The 17,982-nt window shown below is 46.3% G+C and overlaps 1 protein-coding gene and 1 long non-coding RNA gene across 2 annotated transcripts in view; both read right to left on the reverse strand.

Annotated features, from left to right (window-relative positions):
- Positions 1-47: 47 nt before the first annotated feature.
- LOC132417734 (small ribosomal subunit protein eS7-like) lies at positions 48-1,072 on the reverse strand. Its single transcript, XM_060001505.1, has 2 exons — positions 1,051-1,072; positions 48-802 (listed from the first exon to the last, which is right to left on the reverse strand). The coding sequence occupies exons 1-2, from the start codon at positions 1,070-1,072 to the stop codon at positions 48-50; spliced, it is 777 nt and encodes a 258-aa protein (XP_059857488.1).
- Positions 1,073-2,160: 1,088 nt separating this feature from the next.
- LOC132417494 (uncharacterized) overlaps positions 2,161-17,982 on the reverse strand; it is a 33,660-nt gene continuing 17,838 nt past the window's right edge. Inside the window, exons 3-4 of the long non-coding RNA XR_009517860.1 lie at positions 9,612-9,755; positions 2,161-2,384 (exon numbers count right to left, since the gene is read on the reverse strand). This is a non-coding gene — a long non-coding RNA (uncharacterized lncRNA). The remainder of the gene's footprint in view (positions 2,385-9,611; positions 9,756-17,982) is intronic.

Here is a 17,982-nt window from a genome sequence, read left to right on the forward strand (position 1 = left end):
TTCTTTTTTTTTTTATTGTGAATAATATTTTATTTAGTCATTTTTGTTTACAACTGAAACTCTAGGAATTCAAAATTATCGTCCTTGTCGGTGAGCTTCTTATAGATAGCAGAAAACGTTTCGACCTCGTGTTCCACACCGTTCTGCTGTGCTTTATCCAAATGAACCTTCATGAGTCGGCTGCCATCCACCCTCTTGCCCACAGTCTCACGAGGGAAAGCCAAGTCCTCCAGGATGGCGTCGTGCACGGCAGTCAGAATGCGGCTCCCGGGATGCTTTGGCTTATTTTTCGTATGGCTTTTTCGAGTTGGCTTAGGCAGAATTCTCCTCTGAGCAATAAAGACAACATGCTTCCTGCTGAACTTCTTCTCCAACTCACGCACTAGCTGGACCTGGAGTTTCTGGAAAGATTTCCGTTGCAGAACGGAAACAAAGATTATGAAAGCTCTCCGACCACCACCAACTGCAATTTCCTTGGCAGCCGTGATGTTCAGCTCCCGCAGCTGGGCCTTGAGGTCCAGGTTCATCTCCAACTGCAGGAGGGCCTGGGAGACGCCCAACTCATACTCGTCCAGCTTCTCGCTGTTGGGCTTCATGATCTTCGCACTGGAACTGAACGTGGCCTTGCTGACATCAGCAACCCTAAGCGCCCATGCAACCACGCTCAAGCACAGCAAAATCAAAAGAAACTTCTGACTGGAGACAGCAGGGTGAAAGTCTGTGTTCGTGAGCAACCTCGACCCGCAGGCCAGCTCTCGATTCTGATTTAATGTTCTTTCCTCTGTTGGTTCTAACACCAACCCTGGAGTCAAAGGTCATGATCAAAAGTCAGTTTTCCCACAGTGCCCTTCTGCAGCATTGAAATATTTAAATTCTTTTCTTTTCTAATAGAGCTATATTTTCCTCTCTGGTCAAGGAGCTATTAGAAAGTGTGCCAGTTGCAAAAAAGAGAACGCTAACTAATGTATCAATATTTTATTTAAGATGTTTGCGTTAGATTTATTAGCAAACCTGGCCTCTGCTTGTGAGTGCTGTGTGTGCATGACACACCATCAGTGTCAAATTCTGGCATCAGCGTTATGCTGGCTGTACAAGACGAGGTTGGAAGCATTTATTTTCCTTACTCTAGAAAGGTTCTTAAACTGTTAGAGCGACCTATTTCTTAAAGATTTAAAATAATTCATTTGTGAAATTATCTGGGTCTGCCATCTAGACAACTTCCCAACATCATATGTGGTAATTCCTTAGGTTTTCCCATGTGTTTGCTTAGAATTGAGCATAAAGTTTTTTCAAAATTTCAGGGCTTCCCTGGTGGCGCAGTGGTTGAGAGTCCGCCTGCCGATGCAGGGGACACAGGTTCGTGCCCCGGTCTGCGAAGATCCCACATGACGCGGAGCGGCGGGGCCCATGAGCCATGGCCGCTGAGCCTGCGCGTCCGGAGCCTGTGCTCCGCAACGGGAGAGGCCACAACAGTGAGAGGCCCGCGTACCGCAAAAAAAAAAAAAAAAAAAAAATGCATCCATCTTTGTGTTATTTCCCCATTCTCCTTTCTAATTTTATGGACTTGTATTTTGTCCTCAGTTTTTGGCGGGTGGGATATTAATGGTTTATCTCTTTCATTTAAAACCATTAGACTTTGGATTCATTTTTTTTTCTGCCAAATATCTATTTTTTAAAATTTATTCATTTCAACTCTCAACATAATGTCTTCCTTTTGCTTTCTGTAATTAGCTTGGGTTCTTTTTCAGACTCTTGAGTTGAATAATCAATGCATTATTTTGATTATTTTTTATTTATTAATGTTAAGTGCTTAAACCTAACAATTTTCCTCTGAGCATTGCTTTAATCATATTCTTAGGTTATGAAGCACAGCTTTTAAATTTATTCATAATTATTATTATGTAGGTTTTCTGCTTAAGTGGGCTGGGCTCTCTGCTCTGAATATCTACCTACTTTAAGTTTGGGGCTTTCCTCTCCTTTGCAGTGAGAAAGGCTGGGGGAGCGGGGGTCTTAGAACACACAGAGGGCTGGTTCTAGGGTTCCATCCTATGCCATCCACACACCCCCTGCCATTCTGAAATGACAAACTTTAGAATCCCACTACAGAAACGGCCCTTCTTTCTCCTGTGTCCTCTCCAGGAATTTAAACTTAATTGTTCCAAGTATAGCACCCCAGGTTGGGTTTTATAGAATTCTTTCACTTACTTTCAGAGATGTTAGCATCCTGCTTTGGATCTAAAGAGGGGATGCTTCAGTATCCATTCAGTCAACGTTTGTCGCGTGTCAGGCGCTGGGCTGTTGCCGGCACCCCTTCCTCCTGCTACTCTAGTTCAATTAGTGCCAAATATTCTTCAGAATGGTTTGGGGATTGTAGATATTATTTTCTGTATGTTCCAGGAAGAGAAAGAGACAGATAGCATTTTATTCCACCATCTTTTGTCAAATATGTCAGCAGTTAATTTGTTGACCAATACTTGTAACGTTTTTTAGACCTATGGGACTCATAGTCAAGCTTAATTTCCAAGTGACCCACCTTCAGGAATAGAAAAAGAATTCTCTTGACTTAAGCATTTCCCAAGCACTAACTGATCTTTCGTCTCCTAAATAATATTCACCTTTATGCCTTTTACCTTCCATCAAGCAGCAGAGTTTATTGGCCTGATTTATCCTGCTGAAAACACGAGGCAGGGCTGGTAACAACGTGAGAGGGCTGAGTCCTGCCCTTGTCCAAGGAGAAAGCCCAAACTCCCCGCTCTTTGCAGACCTGACTTTGAATTTGAAAATGTGCTTAGCTTCTCTTGTTACTGCCCGAGGCTGTCTGCTGGGGTAGGGGAGAGCCTGGCAACAACAGCTAATGAGGAAGGTCAGAAGGCGTGTCAATAAGCCCATTGTCAGAACTTTTTTTTTCTTCAACCTGCACAAATTGGTCCACAGTGATACCCAGTAAGAGGGACCCTCAGTCCTCGGGTCACACAGTTCCTATGGCTCCCCTGGACAAGACCAACCCCAAAGAAAGAGATTCAAAACCTAATCATTAAAAAAATGGTATTTTAGTATTTAGGGAACAAATTAATAAGTCATACACACTTAAAAATTCATGAATTATTTCCTCTAGTGTAATAGCAATGCCCTTTCTTGATCCCTGAGTGAAAGGTGGTTATGGAAGTCTGACCAACAGTAAGGATGAAAAACAAATGCATTAAGATGTGGAAGAAGTTTATAGATATTACCCCACTACCTATTTAATAAAATGCTTTCTTCTTAAGGAATAAAATATGTTTTTCATAAGAAAGAAGCTAATCATAAATCACACTGGAGGTTTTACATACAACCGGAAAATTGTCAGATGCAGTAGAGTGTCTCCCAGGCAGACTTTTGCTCTGTGTTCCTGGCCTCCCTCATCCTGTGCTGGATGCCCTGAGCTTCCAGAGAGAGCTTGGAGACCAAGTCCAGCTCCGCTCTTGGAGAAACCAAAGGCAGTGCCAGGTGAGTGTGTAGGCACTTTTCAGCCACCTGCCTTGTGTTACGATGCTTCAAAATGGCTTCAAGCCAGATACCCACTCCATACACTGGCTCAGGCTTTTAAAATTAAAAAAAAAAATCCTCCTGCAATAAGAGTTGGCAGGCTCTCCCTGAGGGGACGTGGCAGATGCCCTGTCTCCATACAGTTTTGGGGGATGTAGGATCTTTGAATTTAGCCTCTCTTCCTAGCCCTTTCTGAAAGAGGAGAGTGTCACCAAGTTATCTTCCAAGACAGATGACTCTTCTACTTATTTTTTCAAAGGAGTGGGTGGGAAATGGAGAAGAAGTGACCAGAGAGATGGTGGTGGGAATCCACGGTCTCTGAGGCACTCTGTGATTGCGTGGGGGGCAGAGCTGAAGCACAGGACAGTCGTGCATGGATAAGGACTTGACACAAAAGGCTGGGCCATCTAGAGCTGGCTTCTAGAAGATGCTTTCCTCTGGACCCAGCTCTCATAAGAGGCAAGATTCACTGAGCTGGTCAGGAGAGTAGCAGAATAGAGGTGACGGCAGCATTGAATGTTTCGCACCACAGGCCAGCCTAACCCTTCTGGAGAACCGACAGAGGCTCTGGGCTAAAAATGACCTCTTGTTCTAGAACTATCTTTGGAACCCTAAAGCTGACTTTCATCCTGAGGGTGTCTGTCAAACTCCAGTGGTCGGGCCACATGAGGAAAAAGCCTCCAGGAATCCCCTGGTGGTCCAGCGGTTAGAACTCAGAGCCTCCATTTCAGGGGGCATGGATTTGATCCCTGGTCTGGAAACTAAGATCCTACAAGCCGCTTGGTGGCGCAGCCAAAAAAAACAAAGAAAAAGGCTTGGGACCTCACAAAGCACAGGACCTGGCAGAAGATCTTCACACAGTGAAGAGACCCCAATAGGTTATGTTTTCGGTGTTGACATGAATTGGATATATGCTGTCCCTCCCCACTACCACCCAGACATCAAGGCAAACTGCCTTCCTCCAACCTTAGTACTTGGGTAAAGGAACAAACTCTCTGCCTTGGTTATTCATAAACACAAGGCTATTGTATAATTTTCCAACTTCAATCCACACTATCTGGGTAGTCCCAAAAAACTGAAGTACAGAATTCATATAGAGTGCTGCTGGGTTGGAAGTAGTCCTAGGCTCATGGAAAAGCAAGTCCTCTCAGATTTGCCTCAAAGAATTGCCATAGATAAAACTTTCGAAAAATATGAGCTCATCAGCACAGATCACAAACTTCACAAAGACAGCAGGTCCATAAGCATGATTCAGCTGAAAAAACAGACAAGGACGCAGCTTTCCGAAAGCTTCAGAGGGCTTCCCTGGTGGCGCAGTGGTTCGGGGTCCGCCTGCGATGCAGGGGACACGGGTTCGTGCCCCGGGCCGGGGAGATCCCACATGCCGCGGAGTGGCTGGGCCCGTGAGCCATGGCCGCTGAGCCTGCGCGTCCGGAGCCTGTGCTCCGCAACGGGAGAGGCCACAGCAGTGAGAGACCAGCGTACCACAAAAAAAAAAAAAATAATAATAATAGTAATGCATTGTCAAATATAAAGATCAAGTAATGAAGTATGAACATGATTCTAATTACTTTAAAAAAGATATAACATATTTATATCATATATGCACAGGTAAAGGGTAAGGAGAAAATACACTAAAATATATGCAACAGAAAGTCAGGATAGCAGGGTTGCAAGAATTTTTAGTCTTCTTTATACCTTTCTATATTCCTATAATGAATGTGGATTACTTTTATAGTCAGAAAAGAATGACAAAAAGAAAAGCAAGCGATACTTATAGAACTGATCATTTAACACGAAAAAGTATGTTAGAAGTGGGGACCAGTCTGCTCATGTTGTCTTACATAAGCATTACTGGGTTTCCCACTGGTGTCACAGGCTCACGGTCATGAACAACAAAAAGGAGATAAGGAATGTGCCCCTGACAAACTTGCCTCCTTTGCCAGGTGGCTCAGAGCTGGCCTATGCCTGGTTTTGTGATCTCATGTAGCTCCCTGCTGCGCAACGCGCAAGCTCGTCCTCCTTTTTCTCTGAGACACGATGACACAATGTGGGGATAGAGGATTCAAAAGTCTATAATAAGCACTCAGTATTGGGTTCTTAAAAGAGTAACCCAAAATGCTCTGGGAACCTGAATGTTTCACAAGGCACATATGCAATTTCTTATGAAAGTTCCCTATTACCATGTTTCTTTTTGAGCTAAATTTGTTCTTTCTCTAGCTGGGCTTTCTACCAGAGAGAGAGAGAGAGAGAGAGAGAGAGGAAATAGCTTTTTCCATAAAGTCCCATGAGGATGCTCTGATGACACTGGAAAAGCTTTTCCTCACTCATCTACTCACTGTTGACTTGTAAGATTATGTCTCCTCATCTTCAGAAGAGAGAATAATGCTGAATTCCTCCGAAGTCCTGAGATGAGAAATGATGTGTTGCTAGAAATGGTAATATCATGGAAATGTGGAATCTTCCATCAGTGTGGCTCTGAGTCCCTCCATCTATCCATCCATCCATCCATCCACCTATTCACCTGTCCATCCATCCACCTATCCATCCAATTTGTATAGGAACAATTATGCATCATGCATAGTACCAGCTGCTGCAGTGAAGGGAATAAGATATAATCCTTGCCCTTGAGAACCTCATGAGCAAACAAAAAGAGGCATGTGCCGAGCTCATTATAGTGCAGGTTACACGAAGTGCGAGTGTTTGCCATTTCTATGTGAAATGCCAGGGAGAAGATAAGAGTGCAACTCATTTCCCCTGCCTTAGACTGACTGATCCTCTCACTGGGGATAAAACATGTAAGCCTAAGAAACAGTTATCTAACAAATCCCAGTGATATTCCCATGAGTGACCTTGGACTCAGAGTTCAAGAAGAACAAGCTAAGGAAAGTGCCCTGCCTGTCCCAGAGATGTGCTGTCGTCATGTCCTTGGAAGCAACAAAAGTGTATTTCTGTGAAAATGTGCATCTCCTCTGTGAGTGGGCAAGTCTGCTGGCACATGTTTGTTTTTTTTTTATTTTTTGCGGTACGCGGGCCTCTCACTGTTGTGGCCTCTCCCGTTGTGGAGCACAGGCTCCGGACGTGCAGGCTCAGCGGCCATGGCTCACGGGCCCAGCGGCTCCGCGGCATGTGGGATCTTCCCAGACCGGGGCACAAACCCGTGTCCCCTGCATCGGCAGGCGGACCCCCAACCACTGCGCCACCAGGGAAGCCCTGGCACATGTTTTTACAAGTTGCTTTCATCAGCTTCTCACCTGCTCAACTGAAATTCCCAGGCCTCAAGAGACCCATTGCTTAACCAGGGTAGAGCTTAGTTCCATGTAGGACTGACAGGGCTGGCATTTAAAGCAATCACAACAGCAGGTGGATGCCCTCAATGTCCCAGGAGCCCATTTTCCAGACCAGCACTGTCCAACGGAACTTTCTACACTGACAGAAATGCACTGTCAGATACTGTAGCCTCTCGCCCATATGGTGAGTGAGTTCTTAAAATGTGGCCAGTGAGACTGAAGAATGGAATTTTTCATTTTATTCTATTTTAATTTTAGTAAATTTGATTCAAATACCTTAATTTTAATTCATTCAAATTTAAATCATGGCTACTGTATTGAATAGCAGAGTTCTAGATCATGGTGCTGAAGGACATAGTGAGGTAAGGAGTTTTCCTTGAGCGAATAGGTGCCCTGGGAATTCACAGAATCACTCAGCTCCCAAACCGGACCGTGGCTCTCGACAGCCAGACGGGCCCACGCCACGGAGTCCAACTTCTCATCTCTCTCCAGCCCCAGAACCAACTGCAATCTAAAGGACTCACGGGACCGCTTAACCCAAATTCCATTAGCCTGAATCTTAACCCCCTGCTCTTTGTCTTTGCCAATTCAAGACGTTTCATCAGAGTGAATGGAAAGATCAGGACACTTTCAACGGCACGTCAATAGATCCTGGGATGGGGACCAAGAGTATGAATTATGAAAAGCATGTCTAGGTAATTCTTCTGTGCTGCCAGATTTAGAAGCCTTGTGCTTCATACCAGCAACAGAAACACAGTAGAGAATTTATCATAATGGGAGCATTTCCTCACACAAGTATTTATTGAGCATAGGGTATGGGCTAGGCTTTAGTGTAAGTTAGGGAAATAGCGGTGAACGAGACAGACAAGAGGGCTGTTACATGCTCTAGCGTGGGGAGACAAAGATAAGTGTAAACAAATAAAAAGACAATTTCAAGAAGAGAGTGTTCATCAACGTGCAGGAAAAGAGTGTAATGAGATAGAGAATGATGAGGTTTGGGAGCTGCTTTAAGCCGAGGTGGGGGACATCCTCTCTTACGAGGTGACAATAAAGCTGAGACTTGAACCACGCAGAGTTAATTATGCCACGGTCTGGGGGGAAAGCATTCCAGGCAGAAGGAACAGCAAGTGCAAAGACCCTGAGACAGGCGCAAGTCAGGGCTGCCTGAGGTCTAGAATGAAGGCCAGTGTAATGAGCTTAGAGAGAAAGCCGAGAATGGAGGCAAGGAGGATGGGGTCAGATCATGTAGACAGGGGTCAGATTACATATATGGCAAGTGGCTTAAATTTTATTCTGTAATATGATTAGACACCATTAGCAGGATTTAAGCAAGAGAGCAATATGCAAATTTACACTCTTAAGAAGTTATTTTGCCCATTAGGTAGAGAATGCAGTACAGTAGGGGAAGTGTGGACACCCAGAGAGAGGAGTTCTTGCGGCGGTCTAGGAGGAGATAATGATTTGGATGTGGTGAGATGTAATTAGATTGTGGGACATATTCTGAAGTTAGAGCAAATAGGACTATGGCATTCAACGTGGGATATAACTGAAAAAATGGAGTCAAAGATAAACCGATTCTTAGCTTTTGGATCTGAGAACTGGGGAGATGAAGGAGTCCTTTGCCTCACAACAGAATCTTGGGGGAGATCCCTCCAAAAAGGGATGCGAAGACATTTGATTTGAGGTGTCTATTAGACATCCAAGCAGAGATGTCATAGAGGCAGCTTCCTTAGGGGAAAGATGAGGACTCTGGAAAGATAGAGTTGAACGTCATGAATATATAGATGGTATGAGACTGAAAGAGATTACCTGGAGAAAGAGTGGAGAGGAGAGGAACAAAGGGAAGAGAAGAGAAAACTCTGAAGGTTCAACGCCAGGGGAATCTAACATTAAGATGTCAGGCAGAAGAGAATGGAAAAAAGCAACAGTATGGTAGGTAGGATGAAAACCTAGAAAACATGGTATCCTGGGACCCTGGAGAAGAAAAAGTTTTAAGAAGGAGGGAGGGGGTCAATTGTGACAATAGCTGGTGGGAAGTTTTGTAAGAAGGAGCAGAGAACTGGCCTCTGGATTAAGTAAGTGGAGGTCAGCGGTTCCCCTCTGAGAGAGTTGGGAATGAAGAAGCTGGTTGGGAGAGAATGGAGGGTGAGAAAATTAGAGACAGTGATAACCCATGACGTTTGAGGAGCTTTACTCTAAGGAGAAGCAGAGAGATGGGCCGTGGTTGGGCCGGAATGTGGGTCAAGGGAACGTTTGTTTGTTTTTAAGATGACCTATGTCAAGTCAGATGTACATGTCCACGAGGATAACCGTAGAGTATGAAAGCTTTTGAAGATGCAGAATGATGAGCCAGTCTCACTGCCCTCCGAGAAGTCAGTCTGTGGTCAGCTGGAGAACCCAGAGACCGCTGCGTGTCTGAGTCATACGATGAGAACTACGCCTGTGGACACTCTTGGGTTTCCGTGTATGAGAATAAAGGCTAATTTTAATTGGATTGGACAGTGGGAACGTGGCCACTAACAGCTTGACATCTTGGTCTTTTACCAACTCTGGGTGGTGATTCCATCAGCTGGCATGCATCTTACCACCCAGTGAGGCGTGCCACTTATGATACGGCACCTGGAGGAGCTGGAGGCACTGGTTGGCTCACCAAGCCACGTGCTCCCTTGAGTGTGCACCACACATAGGGCAGTCCCCTTGGACTTCCATCCGCTACTGCAACCAAGGGCCAATCCCCACTCCCACCCCCCAGATAGCATGGACAGGGCTGGGCTTTAGAATCATTGCCCTACTCACCTGGGGTCCGCTTCCTTCACCCATGCTTGTCCTTTTCGCCCTTAACAAGTCTTCACTTTCGGGCAGTAGACACTCAAGATGTCACAGGAACTTGGTATAGGAGAGGTGGTTCGTCAGTCTCTTCCCTTCTCGTGAATTGCTCCACTGTAAGAAGTCAAGAGATGTATGGGTGGAGATGCAACCAGCCACACTCCACACATCGATATGGATACATGCTACAGAGCCAGGTGTCTGAGGTTTTTTTTTTTTTTTTTTAAAGGGATAGACTATTCCTGCTCTCCTCTCAAACCCCAAAGCACAGGCTTTTTAAATAAGGACCACCAAATACCTGGTAATGCCCATGATGGAGCAAACTGCTACCCTCCAGACTGAGGACAGAGTGGCAGTAGGCAACAGACACAGATCCAGCTATGGAATCCAGTTTTGCAGGAAGCAGTACATTTACTATCTGCCTTGAGAGCTGAGGTCTGCTTTATAAATGGCATCATGGCTGCATTCCCAGCCCACCCTGGGAACAACTGCCTAGGCCTTGCCAATGAAACACCAGTAATCCAAGTGGGTGAGTGCACATTCCCATACTGGGATGCCCAGGCTGAGAAGGGATGCTTCAATGCCACTCTAGAATAGCCTACAGGGCCACAATGCTCAGTGCCATCTGTGATTAAAATGGAGTTTGCTTACTCAAAACAGAGAGCTTTGGTGATTGCTGTTACCCTAGGAAGCCATTTGGGCAAATATTAAAAGCACAGCTGTGTGGTGCCCTGCAGTGTAACTGCCTTCTCTTTGGTTTCACATGAGCTTGTGTTTGAATGAGAGTGTTCCGGTGGCCACTGGGGGACAATAGAAAGAAAGATCAGATATCACCGTGTAAGCATTAAATAACTTGCGACGCCAGGAAATGACACTGAAGCAAGATGTCAAAGGAATAGCCCTGTGCTGGCAGGTTCTGGGCTGAAATCTTGCTGGGCTTTTGTTTTTCCTATTTTTGAGGGACCTGAGGATGAACATTACTATAGAACTGTAGAGCAGTTGACGTAATAATTTATAATCAATACCGATTGAAATAGTGATTTGCCCATGGTGTGTGACTAATAATAGGATAATAATGTGATGCCCGTCACACTAATAGTTACGAGAGGGAAAGAGCCTGACAAGGACAGGACATTTAAATCAGAAGGAACCACACAGAAGCAGGAGGCTCTGGAAGGGTGCATCTGGCCTCCCTATGTTCTCACCAACGTGGATTCTCACGTACCCCTCCAGTGAGAATTTAGCCCGCGGAGTGCAAAACCTCATCCTCTTGGTTGACCAGGACACCTAGGAAAGGCTCAGCAAAGTGAAGTAGGTGGAGTCACATCCTGGCTCCAGGGCAGAAGTCTCAGAGGGTGTGTAAAGCGTTCTCAGGGCAGGAAGAAAGGTTACATGTGCCTGGGGGCTTGCTCAGCTAAGGCAGTCGGCTACTCTGGAACTTCTAAATGACCCTGCTTAAGCAGCCCTTGCGTGTCCCTGGGGGCACCAGATGTGGAAGAAATCTTGAAGCTGGTTTCAGCAGCTGCTCTCTGCTTTGTCTTCCCTTCCTCTCCCGTGACCCAGGCCCGCATGAGTGCCCCTACCTTCCCGAGGCAGAAAGGTCCTTCGAACAGCAGTCGTCGCTTGGACTAACAGCCTGGGCTTTGGAGGCAGAATGACCGACCGGGCTTGAGGGCAGGCACAGCTGACTCCTTGTGTGACCTTGCTTGAGTTACTTTACCTCTAGGCTCAAGTTTCCTCCTCTGTAAAAGGGGGCTTTAAATTCCTACTTTGTAGTGTTGCCATGAGAATCTAATGATCAAATATGTGTAAGGTGCTGAGTATAATCTTGGCATGAGGGGCATTCAGTATATGTTAGCTATTGTAAGTTCTATTTGATAAATCAACAGCCGTTGGAAAACTAGTGTGTTTCTGAGCAGATCTACCAAAAGTGCTGATGCGCTAGAAACAGCTGGGTGGGGGAGTCGATTCTGTGCCCTCTGGGGAAACCTCTTAAGTGCATACACTCAAATGATGACAAAGTCCATTCTGCCTGGACATAAGGTCATCCTTGGCTCCAAATTCCTGAGTGTACCTCCTGTGGCTACTGGGGAAAGCCCGCCTTGTTCACATGCCCTTCGAGGAGCCAGCGAAGCATCCAGAAACTGGAGTCTCTCTGCCTCACTCTGACCACAGAGAGTGGATCTAGATTCTCCTGGAGGCCTCTCTCACTACGAGGATGGGGCTCCCTCTAGCAGTCAGGGCCTCATTCAGATAGATATCTGCACTAAGCAGGCCTTCTGCTCTCACCCAGATCCAAGCAACCTTGCACGCCAGAGGCACGGCACCTCCCAGGACACGTATCAAGGGAAACGTAACTAGTTAATGTCATTGGACATTGCTTGGTCCTTTTCTTCTTTTTTTTTTAACAAGAGCTTCTTTAGTCACAATGGCTTAAAACAATAAAAGCTGAGATGAATGACTTGCAAATGTAGTATTTTCACAAATGCTTATGAGCAAGTTTGAGAAGATACAAAGGAAAATCATACATTATACTCAGGTGTATTAACTCCCTAGGGCTGCCATAACAAATTACCACAAACTCGGCGGCTTAAATAATAGAAATTTATTCTCGCACAGTGCTGGAGGCCAGCGATCTGGAATTAAGGTGTCAGCAGGGCCATTTTTCCTCCAAAAGCCCAAGGGGAGGCGCCTTCCTTGCCTCTGAGCACTTCGGCTTCTGGTGGCTCCTGGCTTTCCTTGGCTTGTGGCTGATCTCTGCCTCCGCCTTCCCATGGCTGTACTTGCTCTGCATCGTGTCCAAACCTCCCTCTCCTTTCTCTTATGAAGACACCAGTCATTGGATGTAGGGCCTTCCCTTAAATCGAGGATGATCTCATCTCAAGATCCTTAACTAATTACATCTGCAAAGACCTTATTTGCACATCAGGTCACATTCTGAGGTTCCAGATGGACATGAATTTGGGAGGGGACACTATTCAACTCACATCAGGGAACATATAAGTTAGTGACAGGGATGAGACAAACAGCTGTCAACTAGAACACAAGGTAGAGTACGAGCTCTGGAGGGCACGGGTGATGAGGGCACGAGTGACGAGCTCTGGAGGGCACGCGAAGGAGGGGATATTCCCATTCAGCAGATCTGGAGGAAACAGTGGATAAAGTCATTGGAAAGATAAGCCTCGAAGGATGATTTTGTAAGCTGGGGCATTTCTGGAAGAGGAAAAGCCCGCGTACAAAAACAGACAAGAGAAGGAAAGGCTGTGCAGTGAACGTGGGATTCTGCTTACTGTTCTATTTTGGAGAATAATCATTGGCCACTTTATACGTGACCCTGCACCTTGATTACAAGCACCCAGTACAGCGCTTTGCACATTTCAGAGAGCTGGTTGATATCTGGGGACTGATAACATGGGAAAGTTTAACTCTGCTTCTCCCACTCATTCTCAAATTGCTAAGCTAACCTTTGTGGTCATACACATTATCCTTCACCAACAGGCACTAAATAATACAATCAATGTAACAATTAATTACTTAATTCAAATAAACAGCTAATTAAAGTCAAGTCTACAAGGGTAACATGGTCCTAATTACTAAGCTGGCTAATTGTTTCCCATATTCCTGGAACAAATTCCTACTTCATTGTCCTTCTTTCATGCAACAAATTGATGGTTTACAATGTGCAGGGCACTGGCAGGGAAATCAGTAATGAGGAGCACGGAACGGCCCCTGCTCTGTGCTGTTCACAGGACACATCACCCAAATGCCTACACGCCACCTGCCGGTGACCACAACGTGAGGTCACATTTCCTTTCATACCCGAGTTACGATGACTCTGGGTTCCTACCTGCCAACTTACCAAGGGTCTCCTTCAACAAGTATTCCCCAACAGTCATGAGGTTGCCTACCTTGGTTTGTGAATTGGTCCTTCCTGTCCTTTGCTAACTGTTCACTCAGGGGGACAGAAACTCAGGCCAGCGGTCTCAGCCTGACTCCTAACTGCTGCTTCCAGACCACCCGGGGCCCGGGGCCACTGCCAGCCCCACCGGGGTCGTCCTAGCTTTCTGTGGGGATTGCCCTCTGCTCCCAGGGCCCCGCTTTCCCGGGCAGGGTCCCGTCTCTCTTTAGCATCTGAGGTGCCACAGGGTTAAGGTTCTGCCTGGTTATCTGGTTGTTTGAGCTCCATCTCTTTCACCTGTCCTCAGCCTCCTGTGGATGCGAACGTTGTTTCTCAACCCTCACTTCCACGTGCTACCCACAAGATGGTCCTAGGTTGATCCATAGAGCAGAATCTCAGAGAATCACAGAATGCTTCACCTTCACAGAACGCAAGGGATTTCATTAGCCACTTGCTCCAACTTCCTCATTTTACAGAGATGAAACAATTTTTTCCCAAAACCATACACATGACTATTTAATTTTATGGATGCCATTAGCAGTCTGTTGTATTAGTATCCTAAGGCTGCTGTGACAGGGTGCCACAAACCGAGCAGCTTAAACAACAGAAACATATTGTCTCACAGTTCTAGAGACTAGAAGCCTGAGGCCAAGGTGAGGGCAGGCTTGTGTCCTGCTGAGGGCTGCGAGGGAGCATCTGCTCGTGCCTCCACCCCAGCTTCTGGTGTTTGCCTGGCATCCTTGGCGTTCCTTGGCTTGTAGAAGCATCATCCCAGTCTCCACCTTCATCTTCACGTGACATTCACCCTGTGTGCATGTCTGTCTCCAAATTTCCCCCTTTTTAAGGATACCAGTCATATTAGATTAGGGGTCCACCCTCCTCCACTAGGATCCCATCTTATTACTTCTGCAATGACCCTATTTCTAAACAAGGTCGTATTCTGAGATACTGGGGGTTAGGACTTCAGTGTATGAATCTGGAAGGGTAGGGACACGATTCAACCCATAACATCTGTCCTCACTCCCATCAAAGCGTGCGGCTTGGTGGGGATTCGTCTCTACATGCGATTGGAGTCTGTCAAGACAAAGGATCATGAGCTCCCGGAAGCAGGCACAACTGTTTTTGGCTGACGTGATCTGTGTTTACCTTAAAACATATGTTGACTTTCCAAACTCCATCTTACCGTCTCCAAAACTACTTTGCCTCAGAAATGTTCAATAGGGTCTCATCAGGGTGGATGCCTCTCAGGAAACCCAGGGTGTTTAAGTGTGATGGGTGCATCGGAACCTCCCAGCCCTTACAGGGGAATAGCCAATGCCAGCACACTGTGTGGTTGCCCACAGTTATTCCAGCCTTCCAGTCAGAGCCTCCTCCAGCAGCCATTGACATTTATTTAGAAACTAATTGTGCTGCGGTTTGGGACATGAAATGGAAAAAGATGGGTTCGCATTGCAATCCATCTTGGAATGAAATGGCTGTTGTGGCTCCAGCAGAAAATTGTTCCATTAAGTCAAAGGCAAACCTCAATTCGAAGGACAGAAAGGCCAGAGCCTCGAGATGAGGGCCTCTGTGTTTCAGAAGCACCACTGCATTTTAATAGCACCGCAGACCTCATAATGCTCGGGTCCTGCCGCCTGTAGAAATACTTCACTCTCCCTCCCTTTCCCTAAACAGTTAATTCTCAGTTATCCACAAGCATTTTAACCACAGCAGCATTCTAGTCTCAGACTGTTGGACCCTCCTCTTCTAAGAAAGCTATGCCTTCTTTTCTAACATTTGGACTGTCCCCATCCTTTGAACTCTACTGCATGTAGAATCTGGACCCCTCATTCAACAACCAGCAGAAAACCTTACAGAACACCTGTTTTACTGCACACACATACCTGGGAGCCTTTTAGAAATGCAGACTCTTGGGCTCCACTCCAGACCTACTGAATCAAAATCTGCATTTTAAGATGTCCCCACGAGCAGAATGCATCTGCTCTCCCAGGGTGAGGGCTGCGTGCAGACCCTCAATAGATAATTGTCAAACCAGTGAACGGTTGCGTATCTCTGGGGCACATACTCCGTCCTCTCTCAGCTGACCACCATTAGGGGTCATAGAACGCAAACTACTATTAACATTAATTATTCATCTCCCCAGACTCACTTAGTTCTCTGCCAAACAATCAGTATTTTGATGTAACACGTGGTCCATCCAAATTTCGGAATGAAACATAAATATTTGCTTGATTTTCTGCTGTTTTGCATTCTCTGTGTCATTGTTTTAACAACCCTACAAGGATTGTCAAAGTTAATTCAAACTTTTTATAGTTTTTAAGTTGAGGATTAGAGAATGCTGACCCTGAAAAGGAATGTCAGGATCACTGAGGTCAACCTCTTCACTTGACAGATGAGGACACCAAGTCACGGTCAACTCATGGCCTTAGTTAGGCAAGTTCACCTACACCTTTGGTCCTGCGCGTTCTAGACACAGGACACCGAATCGTGCTACCCTGGGCTGGCTGGGATGTTGTACAAGGTGTTTGGCCTGGTAACTTCTCACCATCTAACCAGATTGAGAGGACTGCAAACTGAACGAAATTTCTTTTGCTCTATCCTACTCTCGAAGCTCTTCCCAGAGCTCACTGGTGCAGACTGGGAGAGGAGAGAGAAGGAAATGAGAGTCCTTATCACTGTCTTCACTCTCAGAATAAAAATGCTACTAAGGTGTCTGCAAATTATCCCAAGTACAAGGGACCCGTGCAAGGGGGAGAATTCTGGAGACATCCAGAAACGCTGAGAGGCTCACCACCTCCAGTTTCACTCAGTTCTTTGAGAAATAACCAGACATCAGAGGTGGCTTTCCTCTCCATCTTTTTTTTTTTTTTGCGGTACGCGGGCCTCTCACTGTTGCGGCCTCTCCCGTTGCGGAGCACAGGCTCCGGACACACAGGCTCAGCGGCCATGGCTCACGGGCCCAGCCGCTCCACGGCCTGTGGGATCCTCCCGGACCGGGGCACGAACCCGTGTCCCCTGCATCGGCAGGCGGACTCCCAACCACTGCGCCACCAGGGAAGCCCTCCTCTCCATCTTCTGTGTGTTTTCACGATGCCAAAGAATCATCAGCAGTAGAGATGCTCAGAAATCAAGCTCCCAGGCTCTGATTAGTTAACTCATTCAACTAACTGCGGCACCAAAGAGCAGAGATACTAACCAGGCTGCTCCTGCCGACAGGAATGTGGAGTCTTCCCGAATGTCCTTGACCTTGGGCACATCGACCTCTCTGAGTCCATAGCGCCACAGGAACAGTCACAGCCTCACCACCCACCAGCCACACCTCCACTCACGCCGTTTATTAAACACCTATAGGCGCCCAGCTTGGGCAAGGTGTCCTAGACCTCTTATTGATGCCCACCACTAGCCTTCTTTACTGATATGTGTTCTGAGGCCCAGAAGCTGAGAAATTTTTATCAATTTAAAATGTACACCATGGGACTTCCCTGGCGGTCCAGTGGTTAAGACTTCGCCTTCCAATGCAGGGGGTGCGGGTTCCATCCCTGGTCGGGGAGCTAAGATCCCACGTGCCTCGATCCCTGGTCAGGGAGCTAAGATCTCACGTGCCTCGATCCCTGGTCAGGGAGCTAAGATCTCACATGCCTCGATCCCTGGTCAGGGAGCTAAGATCTCACGTGCCTCGATCCCTGGTCAGGGAGCTAAGATCCCACGTGCCTCGATCCCTGGTCAGGGAGCTAAGATCTCACGTGCCTCGATCCCTGGTCAGGGAGCTAAGATCTCACGTGCCTCGATCCCTGGTCAGGGAGCTAAGATCCCACGTGCCTCGATCCCTGGTCAGGGAGCTAAGATCCCACGTGCCTCGCGGCCAAAACACCAAAACATAAAACAGAGGCAATACTGTAACAAATTCAACAAAGACTTCAAAAATGGTCATTAAAAAAAAAAACCTTAAAAAAAAATACATTGGAGCCAGAGAAGAAATCCGAGAAGACAGGAAAAGGCATACAAGAGCATCTCCAGGTTGACCTAGCAATGGTCCAGAAATCAATATATAATATTTACCTTATATACTCAAAGAAATAAATCTTTATTTAAATCTTTATTTAAACATTTTAAGTAAGTGAAAATAGATGCGTTGAATATAGATTAGCTGAAGCTCATATACACATAAACACAACACAAAAAGGCTCATATAAATGTATATACCTGTATCTCATATCTCATACATATTTCGTAGATATAAATAACATCTATGTAGATACACACACACATAATCTCTGGGAGCGTGGGTCTAATCTGCTCACACTCCCTATGGATATTTTCTTGGGCTGTTCCTTGGGCTCTTTCTTGGGTTGTCTTCTGTGGTCACTGATGGCCACCGGAAGTGTCCAGCCAACACAGAAATTCTGGCGGTGAAGCTCGTGGAGCCCTCAGCTTCTCTCGCAT

This window comes from Delphinus delphis, chromosome 21, assembly GCF_949987515.2.
Source record: "Delphinus delphis chromosome 21, mDelDel1.2, whole genome shotgun sequence".
Classification (NCBI taxonomy): Eukaryota; Metazoa; Chordata; class Mammalia; order Artiodactyla; family Delphinidae; genus Delphinus; species Delphinus delphis.

What these genes read in the sequence shown, in the direction of transcription:
- LOC132417734 (XM_060001505.1), bottom strand. Translation starts at nt 1,072, where the DNA reads ATGCCAGAATTTGACACTGATG. An exon ending in GCCAGAATTTGACACTGATG is followed by an intron (nt 803 to 1,050) that starts GTGTGTCATGCA and finishes CTTTGACTCCAG; the next exon opens with GGTTGGTGTTAGAACCAACA.